The 24,918-nt window shown below is 65.5% G+C and overlaps 3 protein-coding genes across 4 annotated transcripts; 2 read left to right on the top strand and 1 right to left on the bottom strand.

Moving 5' to 3' along the window:
- Positions 1-84: 84 nt before the first annotated feature.
- Positions 85-5,585, bottom strand: NOP9 (NOP9 nucleolar protein). Of its 2 annotated transcripts, XM_030005989.2 has the most exons (10): positions 5,334-5,583; positions 4,437-4,850; positions 4,092-4,250; positions 3,754-3,895; positions 2,907-3,096; positions 2,372-2,512; positions 1,749-1,859; positions 1,102-1,320; positions 834-939; positions 85-716 (listed from the first exon to the last, which is right to left on the bottom strand). In XM_030005989.2, the coding sequence occupies exons 1-10, from the start codon at positions 5,500-5,502 to the stop codon at positions 562-564; spliced, it is 1,806 nt and encodes a 601-aa protein (XP_029861849.1). In that variant the 5' UTR covers positions 5,503-5,583; the 3' UTR covers positions 85-561. The 2 variants fall into 2 exon arrangements, with proteins under 2 accessions (XP_029861849.1, XP_029861850.1); XM_030005990.2 differs by lacking the exon at positions 1,102-1,320 and having other exon boundaries at positions 5,334-5,585.
- On the top strand, positions 5,556-12,882 carry RABGGTA (Rab geranylgeranyltransferase subunit alpha). The gene is given in 18 exon segments (XM_030005991.2): positions 5,556-5,684; positions 5,816-5,860; positions 7,295-7,396; positions 7,523-7,647; positions 8,317-8,413; positions 8,416-8,485; positions 9,108-9,308; positions 9,593-9,676; positions 9,779-9,861; positions 10,289-10,390; positions 10,495-10,603; positions 10,690-10,741; positions 11,055-11,143; positions 11,272-11,360; positions 11,440-11,562; positions 11,913-12,027; positions 12,123-12,210; positions 12,616-12,882. Coding segments are annotated over 18 exon segments (1,758 nt in total). The 5' UTR covers positions 5,556-5,570; the 3' UTR covers positions 12,686-12,882.
- A 933-nt stretch (positions 12,883-13,815) lies between these two features.
- On the top strand, positions 13,816-24,615 carry TGM1 (transglutaminase 1). The gene is made up of 15 exons (XM_030005985.2): positions 13,816-14,119; positions 15,735-15,962; positions 16,900-17,079; positions 17,386-17,655; positions 17,930-18,048; positions 18,412-18,519; positions 19,660-19,834; positions 20,319-20,457; positions 20,705-20,808; positions 20,982-21,070; positions 21,160-21,313; positions 21,885-22,163; positions 22,268-22,428; positions 22,536-22,672; positions 23,967-24,615. The coding sequence occupies exons 1-15, from the start codon at positions 14,023-14,025 to the stop codon at positions 24,256-24,258; spliced, it is 2,532 nt and encodes an 843-aa protein (XP_029861845.1). The 5' UTR covers positions 13,816-14,022; the 3' UTR covers positions 24,259-24,615.
- The last annotated feature ends 303 nt before the right edge of the window (positions 24,616-24,918 follow it).

The following is a 24,918-nucleotide window of genomic DNA, read 5'->3' as shown; positions in this document are numbered from 1 at the left end:
CCAGCTCGGAGAACCCACCGCCGGGACAAAATGGCGTCGGTGGGGAGACAAAGGGCGCTGTAGGAAGCGGGAGGGACTGAGGAATCAGGCTCCAGCTCTTTCTTGTGCAAAAAAAAAAAAAGAAAATTATGAAAAAGCATCAATTTACATAGAAAAGTGTGTGTTGGGAGGGCAGGAGCAGACAAGAGTTGGGCAACAAGTACCAGACCGTCACTGTGCCCTCTCCCCTTAGAAAACTTTATGGTGGTCACAACAAGAAAGGCTCCGCAGCCGGCCTCTCTGGCACCGAGTCCTCCAGCAGCACCATAGTGCAGGCCCTGGGCCTTTCTGGCCAGCAGTCCTCCAGTCCTCTATGGCTGGGTGGTCCAGAGCAGACAAGACGAGGGTGGACGAACCCCCAGAGCGGCGCCTGCCATCTCTATGGTCCTCCCCAACCTCAGGAACCGCTGAAACCCAGGAGATGCTCTCTCTCTCCCCTTCCTTTCTCTATGTCCCACGGTCCTCCAAGAAGGCGCCTCTCCGTCCCCCCGGGCAGCCGCTCTACGCCCCCGGCGGGGGTCATCAGTCCTCCAAGAGGGGTCCCAGGAGGCTGCGGCGGTCGGGGGCCGCCTGTAGCCGCTCCCACAGTCGTCGTCGTCGTTGGAAAAGGTCGAGGGCAAGGGTCCGCGCCACCCCCCGGCCGTGGGGGTCGCGCTGGAGGGCCTCGTGCTGGGACGCTGCCGGAGGGGGGGGGAACGACGGGGCGTCAGGGCAGAGCTCAGACCCCCGGGTGGGGGTCTCCTCCATCGCTGTCGTCTGTGTCCCCCCCACCCCCCAAACTCCGTGGCACTCACCCAGCTCGTCGGCGATGGCGGCGCGGGCGGGGCCGGAGGCGGAGACCCAGATGGCGTCGAGGACGCGGCTGCCGTTGCGGTGACACGCCAGCGAGAGAAAGTGACCCTACGGCAGAAAGCAGGGAGCGATATCAGCCATAAAAACCCCCGTTTTGTTAATAGAAAAGATTGAAACAGCCCCGAACAACCCAAAAATGGGGTTCTGGCCCCAAAACGCTGCCGGGGGGGGCGCTCAGAAAGAGGGGACAGCCCCACCGGCCGCCGTTACCTTCAGTTTGTGGAGGAGACGGCGGCGGGCGCGGGTGGGGACGGTGGGGGAGGCGAGGAGGGCGTCCCAAACCCGGCTGCCGGGGGGGCTGCGAGCCAGGGCGAGCAGCGCGGCGGGGGGCAGAGCTTTCAGCCCCCCCAGGATGGGCGCCGGGTCCCCGAAATGGAGCAGGTGCTGGAGCAGGAGGGAGCCGTGGAGCGTGACGGGACCCAGCGAAGGCTGCGGAGGAGAAGGAATGGTGGGGGGGGGGAAATAAAAAGGTGGGGGCAAGGAGGGGTCCCCCAAAAGGGGGGGGGGTGCTGGGGCAGGAAAAATGGGGGTTTGGGAGAGCGTAAGGCGGTTTGGGGGGTAAGTGGAAGGATGTGGTTGTCCCAAAACCGCCCCCGGGGGGGACTTCGAAAGATAACAAGAGGGGCCAGGGGGGTAAATTTGGGGGGCGGGGGGGGAACATTTGCGAGAGGGGGGTAAAAAGGGGGTGGGGGAGGGTGAATGGGGGTGGGGAGGGAGATGAGAGTGCTGGGGGGCGAGTTTGGGGAGGTTGGGGGCAAAGGAGGGGGAAGGGGGCAGGAGGGAGTCGGGGGCAAATGGAGGGACGGGGGGGGAAGAACAGGGGGGTGAGGCAGCCCCACCCACTCCCCGCCCCTCACCTCTGGCTCCGCCCCCTCTGCAGCCTTGTCTCCACCTCCAAAGGGGCGGAGCCCAGCCAGGAGCCCCACACAGGCCTTTTGCCTCTCCCGCGGTTCCCAGCAGCCGAAAGCCTATTGGACGAGAAAGGCGAAGAGGGTGGGGCTGAGGGAGGGGGCCTCTGAGGGGGCGGGGCCTGGGTGGAAGGGGTGGGACAGGCTGTCATGAGGAGGTGTGGCCTCCTTAAAAAGGACAACAACTCTAAAGCAGCAATGCCTTAAAAGGGCAACGCTCTTAAGAGTGGGCCCATCCCGTGTTGCAGCCAATAGAGAGGCCGCACTGCAGAAGTAGGTGGGGCATCAAGGGGCGTGGCCTGCCCGAGCGGGAGGGGCTTGTCCAGCCTTGACAAGGGCACTATAGGGCCCAATAAGAACCCTTGGTGAGGTTTGGGCCAGGGTTAATAAGAAGGGGGCGTGGCCAAGGGGAAGGGGGCGTGGCCAAGGGGTTGTAGGGCTTCTTTAAAGGTACAGGCCACTGCGACGGGAGCACCGAGCCCATCACTACCAATGTCGATGAGGTCCTTCCCCAGGGGCGGGGCTTCAAAGAAAAGGGGGCGGAGACGATCGTGGGAGGGGGCGGGGCCTACCTGGAAGAGGCAGCGCAGCGCCTCCTGCTGGAGGCCGGGGTGGCGCCGGCAGGCGCCCAGCAGGGCGGTGAGCACCCCGGGGTGGCCCCGGGCCAAGGGCTCGGCCAGGGCGGGGCCCAGCTCCGACAGCACCTCCCCCACCTGGACGGGGCGGAGACGGCATCAGCCCCGCCTCCTGTCTGCCCACAAGCCCTGCCCGCCCCATCCGCAAGCCCCGCCTCCCCCAGACCGTTCTGCATAAGCCCCGCCCTCAGGCACCCCACCAATAGGATGTTCCCCATAAGCCCCACCTTCCCGCTTCAGGCCCGCCCAATAAGCTGCGCTTCTGTCTCACAAGCGCCGCCCTCAAGGAAGAGTGCCCGACGGCCCCACCTACACATCCTCCCCACCCTATTAAGCTCCGCCCCAAAACCTCCCCATCCCAATAAGCTCCATCTTCACCCCACATGCCCCACCCCTTTAAGCCACGCCCCCATCGCCCCTCCCTTCCCCAGCTCCGCCCCTCCCAGCCCCCCACCCTCCAAGCCCCGCCTACCACGTCAGCGGGGGCGTGGTCCAGCAGGCGCTGCAGCCCGTGATTGGCCACCCGGTGGGCGGCCACGCCCCGTAGGCGGCCCTTCAGCTGCTGCCGGAAGAGCTCCCGCAGGCGCTGGGGCCCCGCCACTGCCATGGCCGCCTCCAGCAGCCGACTGCGCTCGGGGTCCTGCAGCCCGCCCACCAGGGCACTGGGACAGCCAATCAGAAAAGGGCAGCCACGTCCCTCCCCCTCCTGCCCAGCCAATGAAGAGCTGGGCCCAGGTTCCACCCCCCCATCCCCCCCAAGCAACGGAAAGCTGCCCCGGGACAGTCTGGTCAATCGGTGGCCAGCATCGGTAGCAGGCTGGCCAATCAGCAAAAGGGGTTTGGGAGCCGTGGCCAATCAAGAGCAAGCCTCAAGAAGTTGCCAGCCAATGGGGCGACAGGCTGGGGCCTGGCTAGCCAACCAGCAGCTGCCTTTGGAAAACAAGTACCAATAGGAAACAGGGCAAAACTCCCCCAACCAATCAACAAACAGAATCTGAGATCTCTCAGCCAATCAAGGAACAACTCCAGCAAATGGCCAGTCAATAGAAAACAGCCTCAAAATCCATTAGCCAATCAGGAAAGGGTACTGCAAATCACAGCCAATCCAAAAATGCTCCAACAGAACACTACTCAATGAAGGAGAGCGCAATGACCACTCAGCCAATCAAAGGGCACCTGTGAACCCCCAGCCAATCAACAACCAGCCCCAAATACCCTCTCAACAAATGGAGGCGCACCCTCAGAACCAGCTGGCCAATCAGCACCACCACCACCCAATCCCCGCCCTCCCCTCCTCACAGGGCCCAACGGAAACTCACCTCTCGGCAGGGGCGGGGCTGGGTGGGGCCAGCTGGCCAATGAGCGTGTTGCAGAGGCGGGAGCAGGCAGGCGATTGGCTGCGGTGCAGCACCTCCAGCGCCACCTGCAGGCAGAGACTGGCGCCGGCCGGAGACAGCAGGGCTGGGCGGGGGGGGGGAAAGCAGTGGGGTAATTAGTGGTCTGGAGGCTTAATTAGGAGGGGCAGAAGAGATTTAGGGGGCTGGGGGCAAAAAGAGGGGGGCAGGGGGCAGTTGTGGGGCAGACAAGGGACATTTCCCCCCCCAGGGGCAGTTATGGGGTATTTGCCCCCCGCCACCCCCTCCCCGGGGGCACTTACAGGCCAGATGCTCTTCGAAGGCCTCCGCTAATTGCCCCAAGAGAGGCGGGAAGGAAGGGGGAAGCTCCGCCCCCTCCGAGGCTGGCTCCACCCCCTTGAGTGCCAGCTCCACCCCTTTAGTCTTTGGCCCCGCCCCTCCGGGGGGCAGCTGAGGGACTCCTGGGGGTAAAAAAGCCGAGATGAGGGGGGGGAGCGGGGGCAAACCCACCCCCCCACCCAACTAATTACCCTCCACCGAGTCCCCCCACCCCCCAAATACCCCTGCAGAGCCCCCAGGTGCCCCCCAACCTCCTCCACTGTCCCCCCCAACCCCTCCCAGGTGCCCCCCCCCCCCCAACGCCTCACCTGCCCCCGGGGCACCCCCCAGCACCCGCAGCAGCGCCCGCACCACGAAGCTGCCGGCCGGGTGCCTGGCAAAAGCCACCGGGTCGTCCCTCACCGCCGCTGCCAGCCGCCCCACGGCTTCTTCCACCGGCCCCACGGCCTCCGCCTCCTCCTCTTCCTCCTCCTTCGCCGGCCCCACAGCCTCCCCCAGGGCGGGCAGCACCCGCCCCAGGGCGGCCTCCAGGACCCGGGCACCCAGCGGGTGCCCCGCCGGCCCCCCCAGTCCCCCCAACACCAAGGGGGGCAGGATTCGCCCCAGCACCCCCAGAGGGGCCTGGGGCAGCAGTGCCTGCAGCACCCGCGACCCCCCCGGGTCCAGGGCTACCCCCGGCCCTGCCGCCGCTGCCTCCGCCAGCACATTGGGGGCAAAAAGGGCTGTGAGAAGGAAAAAAAAAAAAAACAAAAAAAAACCCACACAAAAGATTCCTTAATTGCACGCAAAATGCGTGAAAATTTAAGAATAAAACAGTACCTCAAAACGTAGTTATTTAGCCCAAAAGCTCTACATGAGCCCCACCAACAATGACACAACAATGCCAGACACCCCCAAAGCCCCTCAGGGTTCTTCCAAGTCTGCCTGCAGAGCCCCAAATCCCCCCAGAGAGCACCAAAACACCCCCAGGGAGCCCCAAAACCCCCCACCCACCCCGGGGGCCCCCCAAAACCCTCTAAATCTGCTTACAGCCCCCCTCAACCCCTCACGGTGCTACGATACACGTCCACAGACCCCCAACACCCCCCCAACCTCCTCACAGACCCTCAAAGCGCCTCAGAGACACCCCACCCCCCCCCCCCCCAGCTTCCCCTTCACGATCCCGCCAAATCCTCCCACCGACCCCCCCGGTTCGCCGCTTATACCGAGTTCCTCCGGGCTCAGCCCCTCCTGCAACGTCTCTAGAGCCCGTCGGAAATATCCAGCGGTTTCGGGCTCCAGCCCCGGCCCCGATCCCGGCCCGGCCGCACTCCGAATCCCCCGCCTCACCCCCATGGCGCAGGCGGAAGAGAAAGGCCGCTTCAATCCCAGCATGCACCGCGCGGGAGAGCGGAAACGCCGGATTGACCCCCGCCGGCTACCGTAAGGGTTAGAGGAGGAAAATGGCGCCGCCCTGTTGCCTCGTTGTATCCCAGCATGCTCCTCGGCTCCCGCGCCCCGCCCCGTTCCCGGCAGCCTTCGCGCCGCCCCGGGTCCGCCTGCAGCGCCCGGCTCCGGTTTGTTCCCGCTAGGCCTTGAGCGGGGGGGGGGGGGACGGGGGACTGGGAGGGACTGGGAGGGACTGGGAGGGACTGGGAGGGACTGGGATGGGCTCCCCGGGGTCCCTGACTCTCGCTCTCTCCCGCAGGTGCCGGATCCTCCCCCCCCCCCCCCGCCCGGAGCCGTCGCCATGGTGAGGGACCCCCCCGATCCCATAATCCCCCGGGGCAGACACCCCCCCCCCCCCCCCGGATTGGACCCCCACCGCCCCATGATGCACTGGGGCATGGCAGTGCCTCCCAGTTCCTCCCAGTGCCCCCCAGTCCCTCCCAGTCCCACCCCCAGTGACCCCCAGAACCCCCCAGTTCCTCCCAGTCCCCTTCCAGTGCCCCCCAGTCCCTCCCAGTCCCCCCAGTGCCCCCCAGTTCCTCCCAGTTCCCCCCCAGTGCCCCCCAGTCCCTTCCAGTCCCACGCCCAGTGACCCCCAGAGCCCCCCAGTCCCTCCCAGTCCCTCCCCACAGCCCCCCAGTCCCTCCCAGTTACGCCCCCAGTGACCCCCAGTGCCTCCCAGTTAATTTCCAGTGACACCTAGCTCCTCCCAGCTAACCTCCAGTGCATCCCAGTTCCTCCCAGTCCCTCCCCCAGTGCCTCCCAGTCACCTAGCAGTGCTTCCCAGTTAATTTCCAGTGACAGCTGCTTTCTGCCAGTTGATGTCCAGCACATCCTAGTTAGTCCCAGTCACCCCCCAGTCACTGCTAGTTCTTCTCAGTCAACCCCAGTCCCTCCCAGTTCCCCCCCAGTGACTCCAGAGCCCCCCAGTGCCTCCCAGTCACCCACTAGTGCCTCCCAGTTAACTTCCAGTGACAGCTAGTTCCTCCCAGTCCCCCCCAGTGCCTCCCAGTTATTCCCAGTCAACCCCCCAGTGACCCCCAGAGCCCTGCAGTGCCTCCCAGTCAAATTCTAGTGACAGCCAGTTCTTCCCAGCCCACGCCTACTGTGTGCCAGTGCCTCCCAGTCTCTCCCAGTCCCCCCCCAGTGCCTCCCAGCGCCCCCCAGTGACTCCCAGTCCCCCAGCAGTGCTTCAGTTAATTTGTAGTGACAGCTACTTCCCCACAGTCGAGCTCCAGCACATCCCAGTGCTTCCCAGTCCTGTCCCAGTGATTCTTAGTTCCTTCCACTCACCCCTTAGTGACTCCCATTTCCTCCCAGTCACCCGCTGTGACTCCTAGTTCTTCCCAGTCAACCCCCAGTGCATCCCAGTTAATTTCCAGTGACAGCTACTTCTTCACAGTCGAGCTGCAGCACATCCCAGTTCCTCCTAGTCACGTCCCAGTGATTCCTAGTTCTTCCTAGTCAACCCCCAGCCCGTCCCAGTGCTCTCCCACTTCTCCCAGTTCCTACTCTGTGACCCCCGGTGCCCTCCAGTTCCTCTCAGTCATCTCCCAGTCCCCCCCAGTGCCTCCCAGTTAATTTCCAGTGACAGCTACTCCCTCACAGTCGAGCTCCGGCACATCCCAGTGCCTCCCAGTTCCCTCCCAGTGCCTCCCAGTCTATCCCAGTCACCACCCAGTTCCCCCCCCCCGTTCCTCCCAGTCCGTGACCCCCAGCGCCCCACAATGCCTTGCAGCACGGCCGCCTGAAGCTCCGCCCCCCGGACGCCGCCCGCCGCCGGCAGCGGGAGGAGAAGCTCCGCCTCTACCGCTCCTCCATGGCCACCCTGCTGGAGAAGGTGAGCTCTGACCCCGCCCCCTGACCCCGCCCCTGGCTGGGACGCCCCACCCCTTGGGCACGCCCGCGGGCGTTGGTGACCCCTGACCTCCCAGGTCGACCCCTGACCCTCGACCTCTGCCCCCAGCGGGAGCGGGGCGAGCTGGACGCGGAGGCGCTGGCGCTGACGGGCGCCGTCCTGGCGGCCAACCCCGACGTGGGGACCTGCTGGAACCTGCGGCGCTGCGCCCTGCCGCCCGACCCCGCCGACTGGTCTGGACTGGGAGGCACTGGGAGGGGATTTCGGGGGACGGGAGGGGCGCTGGGATGAACTGGGGGTAGATTTACGAGTGCTGGGGGGGTGCTGGCGGGTTGCTGGGAGGGGATCTGTGGGCACTGGGAGGCACTGGGATGGACTGGGAGAAGAGCAGTGGGTGCTGGGGGCACTGGGAGGTGTTTAGGAAGGGTACTGGGGGGCCTGGGAAGCCCTCGGAGGGGTTTTGTGGGGGCTGCGGAGCACTGGGAGGTTACTGGGAGCAGTACTGGGATGTACTGGGAGAAGATCAGTGGGTACTGGCAGGCACTGGGAGGTGCTTAGGAAGGGATCTGTGGGTACTGGGGGGCACAGAGTGTCCACAGAGAGGTTTTGTGGGGGCTGGGGAGCACCGCGAGGTTACTGGAAGGGGATCTGGGGGCACTGGGACGTACTGGGAGGCGATCGGTGGGTACTGGGGGGCACCAGGAAGTGTTAGGAAGGGATTTGTGGGTACTGGGGGGCACGGGATGCTCTCAGAGGGGTTTTGTGGGAGCTGGGGAGCACTGGGAGGTTACTGGGAGGGGACTAGGGGGCACTGCGACAGGGTTTCTGGGCGCTGGGAGGTTGCTGGGCGGTGGCCGAAGGGGTACTGGGTGGAACTGGTCTTTACTGGGCTGTCACCGCAGGGTGCCGGGGGAGCTGGCCTTCGTGGTGGGGTGCCTGGGGGTGAACCCCAAGTCCTACGGAGCCTGGCACCACCGGGGCTGGGTGCTGCGCCGGGCCCCCGCGCGCCCCCCCCCACCCCCGCCGAGCGCGCCCTCTGCGACCGTCTGCTGGCCGCTGACCCCCGCAACTGTGAGTGCATACTGGGACGTACTGGGAGGCACTGGGCGGGGGGCCTGGGGGGGCTTTGAGGGGGTTTGGGGGCAGTTACGGGGCACTGGGGGGGCTTTAAAGTCAGAATTTGCGTCTTAGCGTGCGCTGGGGTATACTGGTTTGTACTGATTTGGGATCAGAGGGAGGCTAGGCACGCTGGTTTGTACTGGGATGCACTGGGAGGAGGGTTTGGGGGCTGCTGGGCCCCCCTGGGAAGGATGTAAGAGCTTCTGGGCTGACTGGTCTGTGCTGGGAGCAGGGTGCTGGGCTGTACTGGGAGTGAGTTTTGGGGGTGCTGAGCCATAGTGGCTCAGAGCTAGAGCTAACCTGAACGTTGCTGAGCTTACTGGTTTATATTGGGAAGCAGCGGGAGAGGGCTTGAGAGATCTTGAGATGTACTGGGAGAGACTTTTGGGGGTGCAGGGCTCACTGGTGTATAGCGGGAGATAGTGGAAAAAGAACTGGGGTATCTTAGGTGGTATCAGGAGTGGGTTTTGGAGCGACAAAGCTTACTGGTTTGTATTGGGAGTCAGTGGAACGGGGTTAAGGGACTCTGAGGGGGACACCAGCGCCCACTGGTCCTTACTGGTGGCCCCCCCAGTCCACGCCTGGGAGCACCGTCGGACGCTGGCGGCCGAGGAGGACCCCGAGGCCGAGCTGGCCTTCGCCGGGACCCTGCTCAGCCGCGACTTTTCCAACTTCTCCGCTTGGCACCACCGGAGCCGGCTGCTGGCGCCCACCCGGACGCCGGCGTCCCCCGGGGGCGGGGCAGGGGCGTTGCCCCCCCACCGCCTCCAAACGGGTGAGTCCCCACCCCCCCACACCCCATCCTCGGTCCCCAAAACACCCCAAAACACCGGGGTCCCCCCCAAATGTCTCCGTCCGCCCCTGGGTGCCGGGGTCACACCTCGGTGCCGGGGTCCCTCCCAGATGCTGGGGTCCCGCCCAAATATCAAGGTCCCTCCCAAATATCAGGGTGCCTCCCAAATATTGGGGTGCTTCCCAAATATCAGGGTCCCTCCCAGATATCGGGGTCCCCTTGCTGACCCCCCCGTTATCTCCCCCCATTCTGTCCTGTCCCAGCAGAGCTGGAACTGGTGCAGAACGCCGTCTTCACCGACCCCAACGACCAGAGCGCCTGGGTCTACCTGCGCTGCATCCTCTCCCGCGGTACGCCGGCGGCCCCCCCAAAATCCTGGGGGCCCCCCCAAAAGCCTGGGGTCCCCCCAAAACGCTCCTGAGTGCCTGCGTGTGTCGTTGTCCCCCCCACAGCCTCCCCGCCGCCGCGGATTCTCTGCCTCTACGTCAACCGGGAGGACGCGACGCTGGCGGTCACCTTCTCCCGCCCCGTCGTGGTGAGTCCGGATGTCGGGGTCCCCCCCCCCAGGCACCGGGGTCGCCCCCAGAAGCCAGAGTCCCCCCCAGATGCTGGGGTGTCCCCCCCCAGACACTGGGGTCCCCCACAGACACCGGGGTCCCCCACACAGACACCAGGGTCTTCCCTGGATCCCTGAGTCCCCCCCCGGATCCCGGGGTCCCCCCCGCAGACACCGGGGTCCCCCTGGATCCTGGGGTCCCCACCCACACACCGGGGTCCCTCCTACAGATGCTGGAGTCCCCCCCGGATCCCGGGGTTCCCCCCCAGACACTGGGGTCCCCCACAGACACCGGGGTCTCCCCCGAATCCTGGGGTCCCCCCCAGAAGCCGGAGTCCCCACCAGATGCCGGGGTCCCCCCCGGACACCGGGGTCCCCCCTTATCCCGCGTGCCTGATTCCGGCAGGTGGGAGCGGGGAGTTCGGCGCTGACGGCGACGGTGGACGGCTCCGCCCTGGAAGGGGCGTGGCGCTCGGGAGAGGGGCGGCCACGCCCCAGCCACACCTGGGTATCCTGGAAGGGGGGGGCGTGTCCTCCGGGGGTGGGCGGGGCCGTGGGGTTGGGGGCGGGGTCCCCTCCCGAATGCCTGGGGTTCCTTGACGGGAGCGACAGGTCTGCGACCTCCCCCCGGACCTGGCTCCGCCCCCCACCCGGCCCCGCCTCCACTTCCGGGTCACCTGGGAGCCCGACCCCGCCCCCCGCGAGGTGACGCTCCTCCCAGGTAGGAAGCCACGCCCCCTTTTCCCTCCATGGCCTCACCCCTTTAAACCCCACCCTTCTCTAACCACGCCCCTTCCCCCCCCCCAGATGAGAACGAGGCGTGGTGGCAGGAGCCAATCAAAGCCGGGGAGCTCTTCTGGTAAGCCCCGCCTCTTTAAGCCCCACTCCTTTTCCTGAGCGCTCTCCCACAAGCATCCCTGCTGTGACGGAGCCCCGCCCCTTTAAGATCTCCCTGCTGGCCACGCCCCAGCCATTCAGCCTGCAGGCCCTTCCCCTCAACCCAAGCACCGCCCACTCGCTGAAGGCCACGCCCTCTTGGTTAAGCCCCACCCCCCGGCATCCCCGAACCTGGCTCAGCCCTCCCCCGTTGTTGCTCTAACCCCGGGGGGGGGCGAGCCACGCCCCCCCAGGGGCAGTCCCCGCCCCTAAACCCCTTGACCCCGCCCCTCCAGGCCAGAAGTGGGCGTGGCCGAGGCGTCGGTGCTGGAAGCGCAGGTGGAGACGTGCCGGCAACTGCTGGAGCTGGAGCCCCGCAGCCGGGGTGAGCCACCCCCCGCCCCCAAAATCCTGGGTGTCGTTCCCCCCCCCCCCCCGAGGGCGGGGCGTGTCCGCCCCACCCGACGCCAGGGTCCGCCCTCACCCGGCGGGCGTGTCCCGGGGCGCGCGCAGGTTGCCTGCTGACGCTGGTGCTGCTGCTGTCGGCCCTGGACCCGTTGGGCCACGAGGACGAGATCCGGCGGTGCCTGCGGGACCTCCAGGTGGGTGGGGCTTGGGGGGCGTGGTCGCTTTGTGGGGAAAGGGGGCGTGGTCTGAACGTGAGCCCGCCCCACCCCCCAGGAGGCGGACCCGCTGCGGATTGGCTTCGTGGGCGACGTGGCGTCGCGGGCGGAGGCGGCCGTGGGCGTGCTGAGGATGGGGGCGGGGCCTGACGGGGCTGTCAGGCTCCGCCTCCACAGGAAGGTAGGGGTGGGGCCCGAGGGGGCGGGGCTGAGGGTGGGCGGGGCTTGAGAGGCGGGGCAGGGGAGGGTGTCAAGGAATGAGGGGGTGGGGCTGGAAGGGGGTGTGGCCTGAGAGGGCAGAGTGGGAGGGGTGTGGGGTGGGAGGGGCGTGAGGGGGTGTGGCTTAAAGGGATTAAAAGAGTGGGGGTGGGGAGTCTGCAGTGGGCAGGGCTATGGTGGGCGGAGCAGCAGGGGCTTTTTGAGAGAACGGGCCTTAAAGGGGCGGGTGTAGGGGAAGGGGGTTGGGGTCTGAGCTGAAGGGGAGTGATCATGCGGAGCCCCGCCCCCCTCCCGATCATGCCCCGCCCCCAGGCGCTGACGTCACTGCCGCTGCTGGAGCACACGGTGCTGGTGACCCACCTCGACCTGGCTGGGAACAACCTGGGGGGGCTCCCCCCCACCCTGGGGGGGGCTGCGGCGCCTGCAGGTGGGATCCTAGGGCGGGGCGGGGCCCCAAATGTCGGGGTGGGGGGGGAGGGCGGGACGAGGACCCAGACGTCCGGACCGCCCCTCCCCCACCAGGTGCTGGACGTGTCACACAACAAGGTCACGACCCTGCGGGGGTTCCCGCCCCTCCCCCGCCTGGAGGAGCTGCATCTCGACGGCAACCGTATCCCGGGGGGGCGGGGCTTAAGGGGTAGTGGGCGGGGCTGTAGGGGCCGGGGGTGGAGCTGGGGGTGAGGGGCGGGGTTGAATGGGGCGGGGGCTGGTGGGCTGCGTGGGGCACAAAGGGTGGGGTAGAAGGGTAGGGTGAGGGTTGGGGAAAGGGGAGGGGCTTAATGGGGTGGGGCTTTGGGGGTGATGGGGTGGGGCTGAGTGGGGAGGGGCTTGATTGCGTGGGGGTGGGGCTAGGGTGGGGAGGGAAGGAGCTTACTGGGAGCAAAAGAGGGGCTAGGGGAGGGCACGGCTTAAAGGGGGTGGAGCTTATGAGAGGTGGGGCACCAGAGTGGGAGGAGCTTCTCTAGGTGGGGTCAAGAAGGTGGGCAGGGTTTCTCCTTGACTCCACCCCTCCCAGCCATAAGCCACGCCTCCGCCCTGGCCCCATTGGCCACGTGCCCCCGGCTGGCTCGTCTGCGATTGGCTGAGACGCCCCTGGCTGCCACGCCCGAGGCCGCCACCCACTTGGCCCAGCTCCTCCCCAGCATCGACATCACCCTCGCCTGATAGGCCGGTGCCTGGAGCTCCGCCCACCACCACCCCACCCCCCACACTGCTGTTGACGCCCCCCTGTGGCTTGGCCCCGCCCCTTCAAGAGGGTCTCTAATAAAGTGATGTCACAAGGGTGGGGCTTATGAGTAGGGGAGGGGCTTGGGGGGTCCCCAGGGGGACCCAGCCATTTAGGGAGGCTCCCTCCCCCCTCTCCCCGCCCCGGGGACCCAGGCGTCCGGCTCTCCCAGTCCTTTCCAGTTCCCCCACCCCGCACCAGTTGCTTCATCGAGGCCAAACCCCAAACCACCGCCCGCTTGCGCCATCGCCGGGCGGGGACCCGGCGTCCAGGCACGTCCTGGGCACCCCAAAACCGCGGTCACGGGCGTCCGGACCCCTCCCTTTTTTTTTTTTTGGGGGGGGGGGGGCTGGGAACCTCAGCAGCGGGGCGGGGCAGCGGCAGGACCCGTTCGTCTGCCCCCCGCCCCAGGAGCGGTTGCGTCACCCCCCGCCCTGCCCAGCCCCACGGCGGCCCTGCCAAAAAGTGAGCCCGCCCTGCCCTGAAGCGCGCCCCCCCCCGCCTTTGCCAAATAGAGAGCCGGGGGGGCCCCCTTGCTAAATAGTGAGCCTGCAGCCCTGCCCCATAGTTCACCTGCTGGTGACCCCAACTCCCTGCCCCGTGGGGTCCCCGTGCCAAATAGTGAGCCGCTGCCCCACCCCAGGGAGCCACCTGCCACATAGTGAGCCTTCGCGCCGTTCCATGGGACCCCCCCTGCCACATAGTGAGCCATTGGCCCTCCCCATAGCCCCCCTGCCACATAGTGAGCCATTGGCCCTCCCCATAGCCCCCCTGCCACATAGTGAGCCATTGGCCCTCCCCATAGCCCCCCTGCCACATAGTGATCTATTGCCCCACCCCATAGGCCCCCTGCCACATAGTGAGCCATTGGCCCTCCCCATAGCCCCCCCTGCCACATAGTGAGCCATTGGCCCTCCCCATAGCCCCCCCGCCACATAGTGATCTATTGCCCCTCCCCATAGCCCCCCTGCCACATAGTGATCTATTGCCCCACCCCATAGCCCCCCTGCCACATAGTGATCTATTGCCCCACCCCATAGCCCCCCCTGCCACATAGTGAGCCATTGCCCCACCCCATAGCCCCCCTGCCACATAGTGATCCTCGCAGGGGCAGAGGACGTGCCCGGACAACTGGTTCCCCCCCTGTTTGGACACCCCTCCCCCCAAAGTGTGGGGCAATAAGGGGGCGTGGTCTGTATGAGCCCCGCCCCTTCCTCCCAAGGTCACACCCCTTTCCCTGATTTACCGGCACCAGTGAGTGCGGGGCATTGGGAGTGCTGGGAGCCACTGGGAGGTACTGGGGGGCATTGGGATGACTGGGAGAGGGGATCGGAGGGCACTAGGATGGGTGGAAGGGGTAACTGGGCAAACTGGGAGGAGTGGGAGGCCAAGGAGGGGGTTACTGGGTAAACTGGGAGCACTGGGAGGGGGTTATTCGGTAAACTGGGAGCACTGGGAGAGGTTAGTAGGGTTACTGGGAAGACTGGGAGGACCCGGGGGGGTTACCGGGAGGACTGGAGAGTTGCTGGGAGCACTGGGAAGCGATAACTGGAGCTACTGGGAGCATTGGGAGGAGGGTACTGGGCAAACTGGGAGCACTGGAAGGAGTTAGTAGACTTAGCAGGAGGACACAGAGGGGGTCACTGGGAGCACTGGGAAGGGGTTACTGAAATGATGGCAAAGGGTTTACTGGGAGCACTGGGAGGGGGTTACTGGGGCTGCTGGAAGCACTAGAGGTGTAACTAGAAGCATTGGGGTTACTGGGAGCAGGGGGACGGGCTAAGTGGGAGCACTGTGGTTACCAAGAGTACTGGGAGGGGGTAACTGGGCTTATTGGGAGTGCTGGGGGGTTGCTGGGAGCACTTGGGGGGGCTACTGGAAGCAGTGGGAGCACAGGAAGGGGGGAACTGGGCAGACTGGGGGAACTGGTCGGGCTGGGAGCACTCCCGGACGCCTTGGTCCCTGCCGCGGCGGGGGAGGAGGCAGTTTGGGGGGGGAGCTGCTGAGGCAGGCCTGGATGCCTGGGTCCTTCTGGCGTCAGGCTCGGGCGGGGCACTGGGACGGACTGGGAGGGAACTGGTCCATACTGGGACCCTGAGAGGGTGGTCTGGGCTGTGCTGGGGGGGAACTAGGACATTACTGGGCTGTACTGGGAGCCTGGGAGAGGTTGTGGGTCTGTACTGGGAAGGACTGGGGGGGAACTGGGCCATACTGGGAGCCTGGGAGGGGTTACTGGGCCATACTGGGAGGGACTGGGGGACCTGGGCCATACTGGGAAGGGCTTGATGGCTTCAGTCAGTCATTCTAGGAGCTCTTACTGCTGTGTGGCGGTTCATTGTGGTTCCTACTGGTTTCTAATGGCTTATAATGGTCCTTATTTGTTTGTATGACCTTACACCGGTCCATCCCAGTCTTACTGGTCATACTGGGAGGGGTCTGGAGGCTTTAATGGCCCATGGAAGGTATTACTGGCCCGCAGTGGTCCGTACTGGCATTTACTGTCTTGTAATGCTTTGCGTGGCTCTTCACCAGTCCGTACTGGTCTTTGAAGAACTGCACTGCTCTGTATTGGTTTTCAATGAATGGTACTGGTCCATCCTGGTCTTACTGGTCGTACTGGGAAGAGTTTGAAGGCATTAACGGGCCATTCTGGAAGGTCTTACCCGTTTGTGCTGGTTCCTACTGGTTTTCTGTCTCTTCTACCGGTCCATGCTGGTCTTTACGGGTCCGTGCTGGTCTCTAATGAACCGTACTGGTCCATATTGACCTTACTGGCCATACTGGGAAGGGTTCGGCGGCATTAAGGGGCTGTTCCAGGAGGTCTTACTGCTCTGTAGCGACCCGCGCCGGTTCCTACCAGCTTCCGGCGGTCCGTACCGGTCCAAACTGGTCTCACTGGTGCCCCGCAGGCGATGCCGGACGCCGACCCCCGCCTGGACGCGGGCCGCTGGGCGGCCGCCAGCTTCCGCCTGCGGGGGGGGGGACCCCGCGCCCGCCCCCCGCCCCCGCCGGGGCTTCTGGCGTCGCCTGGGCGGCTGCTGCGGCTGCTGCGGCTGTTGCCGGCGAGGAACCGAGGACTGGGAGCCCCCCCCCCGGCGAGGTCCCGGGGTGCCGCCCCCCCCAGCCCCTGCGGCCCGGTCAGTGCTGGGGCCGGGGGGGGCGAACGGCGGCGGTTTTGGGGCTCCTCGGGGGGGAAAACGGCGGTTTCGGGGCTCGGCGGGGAGGAAAACGGCGGTTTCGGGTCTCCCTGGGGAGGGAAAAGGGCAGTTTCGGGGCTCCCCGGGGAGGGAAAAGGGCAGTTTCGGGGCTCCGCGGGGAGGAAAACGGCAGTTTCGGGGCTCCCCGGGGAGGGAAAAGGGTGGTTTTCGGGACTCCCCAGGGAGAGAAAAGGGCGGTTTTGGGGCTCCCCAGGGAGGGAAAAGGGCGGTTTCAGGGCTCCCCGGGGAGGGAAAAGCGTGGTTTCAGGACTCCCCAGGGAGGGAAAAGGGCGGGTTTGGGGCTCCCCGGGGAGGAAAAAGGGCGGTTTCGGGGCTCCCCAGGGAGGGAAAAGGGTGGTTTCAGGGCTCCCCGGGGAGGGAAAACAGCGGTTTCAGGGCTCCCCGTGGAGGAAAAAGGGTGGGTTTGGGGCTCCCCGGTGAGGGAAAAGGGCAGTTTCGGGGCTCCCCCCAGGCAGAAGAGGAGGTGGGGGCGTGTTCCTCCCCTTCGCCCCCCTCCTTCCTCTCCCACTGTCCCCATTAGTGGAGAAAAAGTACCAGTTCAGGGCTATGGCCAGGCTATCACGGGGAAGAAAAGGTAGTTTCAAGGACCCCCCGCCCCAAGCTGCTTTTAAGGGTTTCATGCCCCCCCCCCAAGAAATTTAGGGGGTTTGGGGTCCCCCCTCCCAGCATTCCCCCCTGCTTTATCCCCCTGTTCCTGTTTTGGGGCCAAACTGCCCATTTGGGGCCATTTCCAGGTCTACAGGGCTAAATGACAGTTTCAAGCCCCCCCGGTGGGGTTTTTGGGGCCGTTTCGGGGGTTCCAGAGGTGGGATTCGCGCGGGGTTTTCACCGCCTGCCTCTCCCCTCCCTCCTCCAGGTTTATTGGCCCCCCGGGGGTTGGTGGTGGGCTCGTCGGCCAATCGGATCGCTCACCACACCTCCGAATTCGCCTCCCCCCGCCTGGTGGTGCGGCGGGGGCAACCCTTCGACCTGCGCGTCCTCCTGCCCCGGCCCTTCGACCCCGACGGCGACAGCCTCTGCGTGGAGCTCACCCTCGGTGCGGGGGGGGGGGGGGGTCAAAATGGGGGGGCGGGGGAGTGATGGGGGCTGGTGGGGGGGGGGGGCAACTGTATGATGCAGTAGGGGCGTGGCGCCATCGCCCGGGACGTGATGATGTCACTCAGGAGGGGCGCTGACATCACCCAGGCTGCCATGCCCTCGGCCTCGCCCCCCCCCCCCCCCCACCAAGGGGCGCGATGGCATTGCCCAGGGCGGGGTGACCTCGCCTGCCCAGGTGATGACCTCACCCGCCCAGGTGATGACCTCACGCCCCGGGGGGTGGGGGGGATGATGTCGCCCGCAGGCCCCAACCCACAGGTGGCGAAGGGGACCCACGTCCTCATCCCGTTGGGCGAAACCTCGGCCACCGGTTGGACAGCTGAGGAAGAGGAGCTAGAGGAGGGGGCGGACCCTCCGGGAGGCCCCGCCCTCAACATCTGCCTCACGGCCCCGCCCAATGCTCCCATTGGCCGCTACCGCCTCAGCATCAAGACCCGCACTGGGGTGGGGGAGTACGCGGCTCCCTTCGACGACGCCAACGACTTCTTCCTCCTCTTCAACCCCTGGTGCCCTGGTGAGCCAGCCCCGTTTTGGGGCAAAAAACCCTGAGTTTGGGCAATTTGGGGACTCCCAAATTCAGTGGTTTCGGGGCTCCCCGAGGTGAGATTTGGCGGTTTCGGGGCTCCCCAGTCTCAATTTGGCTGTTTCGGGGCTCCCCAGTCTCAATTTGGCGGTTTCAGGACTCCCCAATCTCAATTTGGCAGTTGGGGGGCTCAAGGGGAGGGGGGGGCTCAGGGGGAATTTGAGAACACGACCCTGATTTTGGGGCGCCCCCCCCCCCCCCCCAGACGATAATGTCTACATGGAGAAAACGAGCGACCTTAACGAGTACGTCCTTAACGAGACGGGGCGCATCTTCTACGGCACCGAGGACCAGATCGCCGAGCGCTCCTGGAACTATGGGCAGGTACCCCCAAAAATGGGAGAGTTCCCCACCCCACCCCCCCAAATTGGGGAGATCCTGAAATCCGTGTGGGAAATGGGGGGGGCATTAAAATGCAGTGGGCACCCCAAAATCGGTGGATATCCTAAAACAGGGGACACTAAAAATTGGGGGATACCCGAAACGCTATGGGGGGTCCCTAAAATCGTCATGGGGGTCCCCAAAACCACCAAGGGGGGTGTTTCAAAATTCTAAGGGATCCCCGTAACAACATGGGGGGACCCTGAAACCGCTTTTTGGATTTGAGAGGGGTTGGGGGGGGGGGATTTTTGGGATGGTTTCGAGGGATTTGGGGACACCCGTGATTTTGGGGGGGGGGGTCCCCAGTTTGACGCAGGGGTGCTGGAGGCGTGCCTGTACATCCTGGACCGCCGGGGGATGCCCCACAGCGCCCGGGGGGACCCCATCATCGTGTCCCGCGTCGTCTCCGCCATGGTGGGTTTTTGGGGTGAATTGGGGGGGATTTGGGGTGAAGCGGGAAGGTTTGAGGTGACTTATAGGATTTGGGGGGGGAGAGTTATGGGGGCTTTGGGGCGCTCGAAGGGGGTTTGGGGGGGAAAACGTGGCGTTGGGGGAGGGAGATCGTGCGTTTTCAGGTGGAATAGGGGCTTTGGGGGACCACCATGGGGTTTTGGGGGGGCGTGTGGGGTTTTTGGGGTCCCCTGGGGGGTTTGGGGGTGAATTGGGGGGGGTTGGGGGTGAATTATGGGGGGCTGGGGGTGAGTTGTGCAGGTTTTGTGCTGCTCTAAGGGGGCTTGGGGGAAAATACGGAGTTCTGGGGGGGGCCACTGTGGGGTTTTGGGGTGACTCTATGGGGTTTGGGGGTTTCTTTGGGTTTTGGGGGGGTTCTGGTTACGTTTGGGGGGTGTCAATGGGGTTTGGGGGTTCTTTGGACTTTTTGGGGGGTTCTGATGAGATTTGGGGGGGTTGGGTGGATTGCTACGGTGCTTTTGAGGTCATTCAAGGCTTTTCTGGGTTCTGATGACTTTGGGGGGAGATCGTTAGGGTTTTGGGGGGGCGTTCCGATGACTTGGGGGGGTGCCGTTGGGTTTTGGGGCATCTCCATGGGGTTTTGGGGGGTTCTTTGAGCTCTTGGTGGGTTCTGATGACATTTTGGGGGGTCTCGGTGGGGTTTGGGGGGGTGGCATCCCATGACTTTGGGAGTTTTGGGGGGCTCTGTTGATTTTCGGTGTTACCTGCAGGTTTTCCTTGGGGGTTCCGATGGCGTTTTGGGGGTTCCGATGGCGTTTTGGGGGTTCCGATGGCGTTTTGGGGGTTCCGATGGCGTTTTGGGGGTTCCAATGGCGTTTTGGGGGTTCTGATGGCGTTTTGGGGGTTCTGATGGCGTTTTGAGGTTTCCGATGGCGTTTTGGGGGTTCCGATGGCATTTCGGGGGTTCCGATGGCGTTTTGGGGGTTCGATGGCGTTTTGGGGGTTCCGATGGCGTTTTGGGGGTTCCAAAGGCTTTTTGAAACATCTCGGGGGGGGGTTCCCGGGTTCTCCGTTTTTTGGGGGTGCGGGTGGGGGGGGAGGAGGAGTTCCCCCCTCCCCGCCCGACGTTTCGGGGTGCCCCAGGTGAACTCGCTGGATGATAACGGGGTGCTGGTGGGCAACTGGACGGGGGACTACGCCCAGGGCACCAACCCCTCGGCGTGGGCCGGTTCCGTCGACATCCTCCGCGCCTACCACGGCAGCGGTGCCCCCGTCCGCTACGGCCAGTGCTGGGTCTTTGCCGGCGTCATGACCACCGGTGCGTCATCCCCCCCCTCCCCGAACTGGTTCAGACTGGTCCAGACTGGTCCGGCCCTGGCGTAGACTGGGGAGGGGGTTGGGAAGGGCTGGACGCCTCCAGGAGCCGCTAGAAAGTGGATGGGGTCGCTGTAAGGGAGGGAAGTTGGGCGTAAGGTGCCAAATTTCCTACTGGTCTGTACTGGTCGATACTGGTCTGACGCAGGTTTATACTGGGAGGTGCTCTGGGGTGCTTGGGGAGCTCCTGGGAGGCGCGCGACGGCAGGCTGGAGCCTCTAGTATGGGGAAAAGCGAAGCCTAAGTTGTGTTTTTGGTACTGGTTTATACTGGTTTAACCCAGTTAGAGACTGGTTTGTGCTGGGAGGGGGTCTGGGGTACCCCAGGAGCCACTGGAAGGCAGATGGGAACCCCCCACAGGGAGACAAGTCAACCCCGAGCGAGAGGCTTTGATAACGGTTTGTACTGGTTTGTACTGGTGCCCCCAGTGCTGCGGTGCCTGGGCCTCCCCACCCGCACCGTCACCAACTACAACTCGGCCCACGACACCGACGTCTCCCTCACCACCGACATCTACTTCGACGAGAACATGCGGCCCCTGGAGCGCCTCAACACCGACTCCGTCTGGTACCGCTTTATACTGGTTTATACTGGTTTATACTGGTTTGGGACAGGAGTCACTGGAAGAGGGTGCCAGGAGGTGGTTTGGGGGCTGGGGGGGGGGGGGAGCGGGAGGCGAGAACAGCCGAGGTAGGAGCCGGGAGGCTCGTCCTCGGCCATTCTGGTGCGTACTGGTTTAAATTGGTATGTACTGGTCTACGGCCCTGCACGTGGGTCTGTGCCGGTCCATACTGGTTTATACTGGGCCGCGCAGGAACTTCCACGTGTGGAACGACTGCTGGATGAAGCGCCCCGACCTCCCCGATGGCTACGACGGGTGGCAGATCGTCGACGCCACCCCCCAGGAGACCAGCAGCGGTACTGGTTTATACTGGTCTATACCGGGAGGCACTGGGAGGAAGCCCGGGCGTGCCGGTTTGCGGCCAGCGGGAGAGGGCAGAGCCGCTCGGTGGCTCAGGACGGCCCCTACTGGTCCTTACTGGTTTATACTGGTCCATACCGGTTTATACTGGTAAACGCCCCCCCGCCAGGGCTGTTCTGCTGCGGGCCGTGCTCGGTGACGGCGGTGAAGAACGGCGAGGTCTACCTCAAGTACGACACGCCATTCGTCTTCGCCGAGGTAGGGGGCGGGGCTTATGCCCCCCCGAACGGGCGTGGCTCCGCGCGGGCGGGCGTGGCCTATTCTAATGAGGGGGGGCGTGTCCTCAGGTGAACAGCGACAAGGTCTACTGGCAGCGGCAGCCCAACGGCTCCTTCGCGGTGGTGCACGTGGAGGAAGGCGCCATCGGGCGCCGCATCAGCACCCTGGGGCCGGGATCCGGCGCCCGATTGGACATCACCCACCAGTACAAGCACCCCGAGGGTGAGGCCCCGCCCCCCGGCGCCCCTTGACCCCCCCCGACCCAACTACCCTTGACCCCGTCATCGCTCGCCCTGAGCCCCGAGGGCTGATCCTTGGCCCGTTGACCCACGACCCTCGACCTGTTGACCCGAGACCCCGACCCTTGGCCCCCCGACCCCATAACCTGTGCCCTTTGACCCCCGAGGCCTACAACCCATTGGCCCTTGGCCCCATAACCCTTGACCCGTTGACCCGAGACCCACGTTGCCGTGACCGTGACCCCACAACCCTTGACCTCGTCGTTCTCAACCCCAAATATTGACCCCTTGACCCCGCAACCCTTGGCCTGTTGACCCGAGACCCCTGACCCTCGCCCCCAACCCCGACCTGTGCCCTTTGACCCCCAAACCCAACACCCCTTGACCCCAAGACCCCGTAACCCTTGACCCGTTGACCTGAGACCCAACAACCCAACCCACGACCGCCGACCCCTGCGCCCCCCCCCCACCCCATGACCTTTGACCCAACGACCCCGCGGCCTAACTTCAACCTCCGCCCCCTCGACCCTTGACCTCCGCCCCCCCCCCCGCAGGCTCGGAGGAGGAGCGCCACGCCGTCTCCACCGCCACCTCCCACGGCTCCCGCCCCCGCAACCGGGGGACCCCGTCGTCCGGGGAGGTGACGGTGACGGTAGGGGCGGGGCCGGCGGTGGCCGGGGCGGAGCTGGAGCTGCGGGCGGTGGCCCGCAACGAAGGGGCGGAGCCTCGGACGCTCCGCCTCCGCCTGTCCCTCTGCGCCGTGCGCTACACCGGGGTCTCCGGAGCCCCTTTCCGGCAAGAGCAACACCGGCGCGCCGTGCCGCCGGGGCAGGGTGAGATGGCGACGCCGCGCGTCCCGCCGGTGACGGTCCCGGTCCGGGTGCCGGCGTCTCTGACGTCACGCCCCACCCGCGGGTCCCGCCCTTTCCCAAAGCAGAGGAGACGGTGACGATGACGGTGACCTACGCCGAGTACGGACCCCACGTCGGCGACCAGGACGCGCTGAAGCTGACGGCGGCCGGAGTCGTGGAGGAAACGGGGCAAGTGGTGGCCAAGGAACTGCGGGTCCGGCTGCACGCGCCCGAGCTCACCCTGACGGTACGGCCGGATTCCCGGAACGTGTCGCGTTCCCTCGGGTCCCCGGCTGCCGGGACGCGTCCCGCCCGGATTCCCCTCGCCGACGTCTGGGTTCTCTCTCTCGGCAGCTGCTGGCCCCAGCGGTGGTGGGGCAGGAGACCCCGATCCAGGTGGTTTTCCAGAATCCGCTGCCGGAGACTCTGAGCGGAGCCACCCTACGGATGGAGGGAGCCGGGATTTCCTGCCCAAAGCCCTTCCAGATGGGGTGAGGATCCTGGAATCCGGGGGGAGGCCAGGAATTTGGGGAAGGGCAGGAATACAGGGAGGGAACCGGGAATTCAGGGGGGACCCAGGAATTCAGGAGGGTCCCAGGAATTTGGGGAGAGACCCAGGAATTTGGGGGGTCCCAGGAATTCAGGGAGGGAAACAGGAATTCAGGGGGGACCCAGGAATTCAGGAGGGTCCCAGGAATTTGGGGAGAGACCCAGGAGTTTTGGGGGGTCCCAGGAATTTGGAAGGGTCCCAGGAATTTGGAAGGGTCCCAGGAATTTGGGGGTGCCAGGAATTCAGGAGGGTCTCAGGAATTCAGGGGGGACCCAGGAATTCGGAAAGGTCCCAGGAATTTGGGAGGGTTCCAGGAATTCAGGGAGGGTCCCAGGAATCTGGGGAGAGACCCAGGAGTTCGGGGGGGGACCCAGGAATTCGGAAAGGTCCCAGGAATTTGGGAGGGACCCAGGAATTTGAAGAGAGACCCAGGAATTTGGGGAGGGTCCCAGGAATTCGGGGGGAGGATTCCTGGGAATTCGGGGGGGGCGTGTCCCAGAAATTCAGGATGGACCCAGGAATTCGGGGACGGTCCCAGGAATTTGGAGAGAGACCCAGGAATTTGGGGGTCCCAGGAATTTGGGGATCCCAGGAATTCAGGAGGGTCCCAGGAATTTGGGGAGAGACCCAGGAATTTGGGGAGGGTCTCAGGAATTCAGGGGGAGGATTCCTGGGAATTCAGGGGTGGGGTGTCCCAGAAATTCAGGATGGACCCAGGAATTCAGGGAGGGTCCCACAAATTTGGAGAGAGACCCAGAAATTTGGGGGTCCCAGGAATTTGGGGGTCCCAGGAATTCAGGGAGGGACCCAGGAATTCAGGGAGGGTCCCAGGAATTTGGAGAGAGACCCAGGAATTTGGGGGTCCCAGGAATTTGGGGGTCCCAGGAATTCGGGGAGGGACCCAGGAATTCGGGGAGGGTCCCAGGAATTTGGAGAGAGACCCAGAAATTTGGGGGTCCCAGGAATTTGGGGGTCCCAGGAATTTGGGGAGGGTCCCAGGAATTTGGAGAGAGACCCAGGAATTTGGGGGTCCCAGGAATTTGGGAGGGTCCCAGGAATTCGGGGGGAGGATTCCCAGGAATTTGGGGGGGGGGTGTCCCAGTTGGCCAAAGCGGGGGCACCCAGGGACCGGGAGACGGGACCGCCCGCTCTCAAGAGACGACGCGGGGGTCGGGGGGGGGTCGCGTGTGTGTGTCCCCCCCGTGACCCCGCGTGACCCCGCGACCCCTCGCCAGGTCGGTGGGGGCGGGGCAGACGGTGCGGCTGCGCCAGGCCGTGCTCCCGCTGCGCCCGGGGCGCCGGCGGCTGGTGGCGGCGCTGGAGAGTCCCCAGCTCGGGCCCCTCCACGGCGTCCTCCAGCTCGACGTCGCTCCCGCCCCTGCTGGGAGCGCCGGGAGCGCCGGGAGCCCCCCCCGGCGCCCGCGACGCGCCCGCCGCCGAGCGCCCCCCCCCCGCCGGGAGCACCGGGGGGTGATGGGGGGGCGCTGGGAAGGCGTGGAGGGGGGACTGGGGGCGCTGGGAGGATGACCGGGAGCGCTGGGGCCACGTTTGGGCTCGACTGGGAGCACTGGGAGGGCGTGGAGGGGGTAGCGGGGGCGCTGGGAGGGGGACTAGGGGCACTGGGAGGATGACTGGGAGCGCTGGGGCCACGTTTGGGCTCGACTGGGAGCACTGGGAGGGCATGGAGGGGGTAGCGGGGGCACTGGGAGGATGACTGGGAGCGCTGGGGCCACGTTTGGGCTCGACTGGGAGCACTGGGAGGGCGTGGAGGGGGTAGCGGGGGCACTGGGAGGATGACTGGGAGCGCTGGGGCCACGTTTGGGCTCGACTGGGAGCACTGGGAGGGCGTGGAGGGGGTAGCGGGGGCACATTTGGGCTCGACTGGGAGCACTGGGAGGGCGTGGAGGGGGTAGCGGGGGTGCTGGGAGGGGGACTGGGGGCACTGGGAGGATGACTGGGAGCGCTGGGGCCACGTTTGGGCTCGACTGGGAGCACTGGGAGGGCGTGGAGGGGGTAGCGGGGGCGCTGGGAGGGGGACTGGGAGCGCTGGGGCCACGTTTGGGCTCGACTGGGAGCACTGGGAGGGCGTGGAGGGGGTAGCGGGGGCGCTGGGAGGGGGACTGGGGGCACTGGGAGGATGACCGGGAGCGCTGGGGCCACATTTGGGCTCGACTGGGAGCACTGGGA

This window comes from Aquila chrysaetos, assembly GCF_900496995.4.
Source record: "Aquila chrysaetos chrysaetos chromosome W unlocalized genomic scaffold, bAquChr1.4 W_unloc_5, whole genome shotgun sequence".
NCBI classification, from domain to species: domain Eukaryota; kingdom Metazoa; phylum Chordata; class Aves; order Accipitriformes; family Accipitridae; genus Aquila; species Aquila chrysaetos.
Note: the sequence above shows the minus strand (reverse complement) of the source record. Positions and strands in the feature narration are given on the sequence as shown.

Excerpts from the sequence above, each read along its gene's own strand:
- TGM1 (XM_030005985.2), top strand. The coding sequence starts at position 14,023 with ATGAGCCCCGCCCCTTCCTCCCAAGGTCACACCCCTTTCCCTGATTTA. Across the intron at positions 20,809-20,981 it reads CCCCCAGGAGACCAGCAGCG|GGCTGTTCTGCTGCGGGCCG; the intron begins GTACTGGTTTAT and ends CCCCCCCGCCAG. Across the intron at positions 21,071-21,159 it reads CGCCATTCGTCTTCGCCGAG|GTGAACAGCGACAAGGTCTA; the intron begins GTAGGGGGCGGG and ends GCGTGTCCTCAG.
- NOP9 (XM_030005989.2), bottom strand. The coding sequence starts at position 5,502 with ATGCTGGGATTGAAGCGGCCTTTCTCTTCCGCCTGCGCCATGGGGGTG. Across the intron at positions 4,251-4,436 it reads GGGGGGTGCCCCGGGGGCAG|GAGTCCCTCAGCTGCCCCCC; the intron begins GTGAGGCGTTGG and ends TTTTACCCCCAG. Across the intron at positions 940-1,101 it reads GTCTCCTCCACAAACTGAAG|GGTCACTTTCTCTCGCTGGC; the intron begins GTAACGGCGGCC and ends TTTCTGCCGTAG.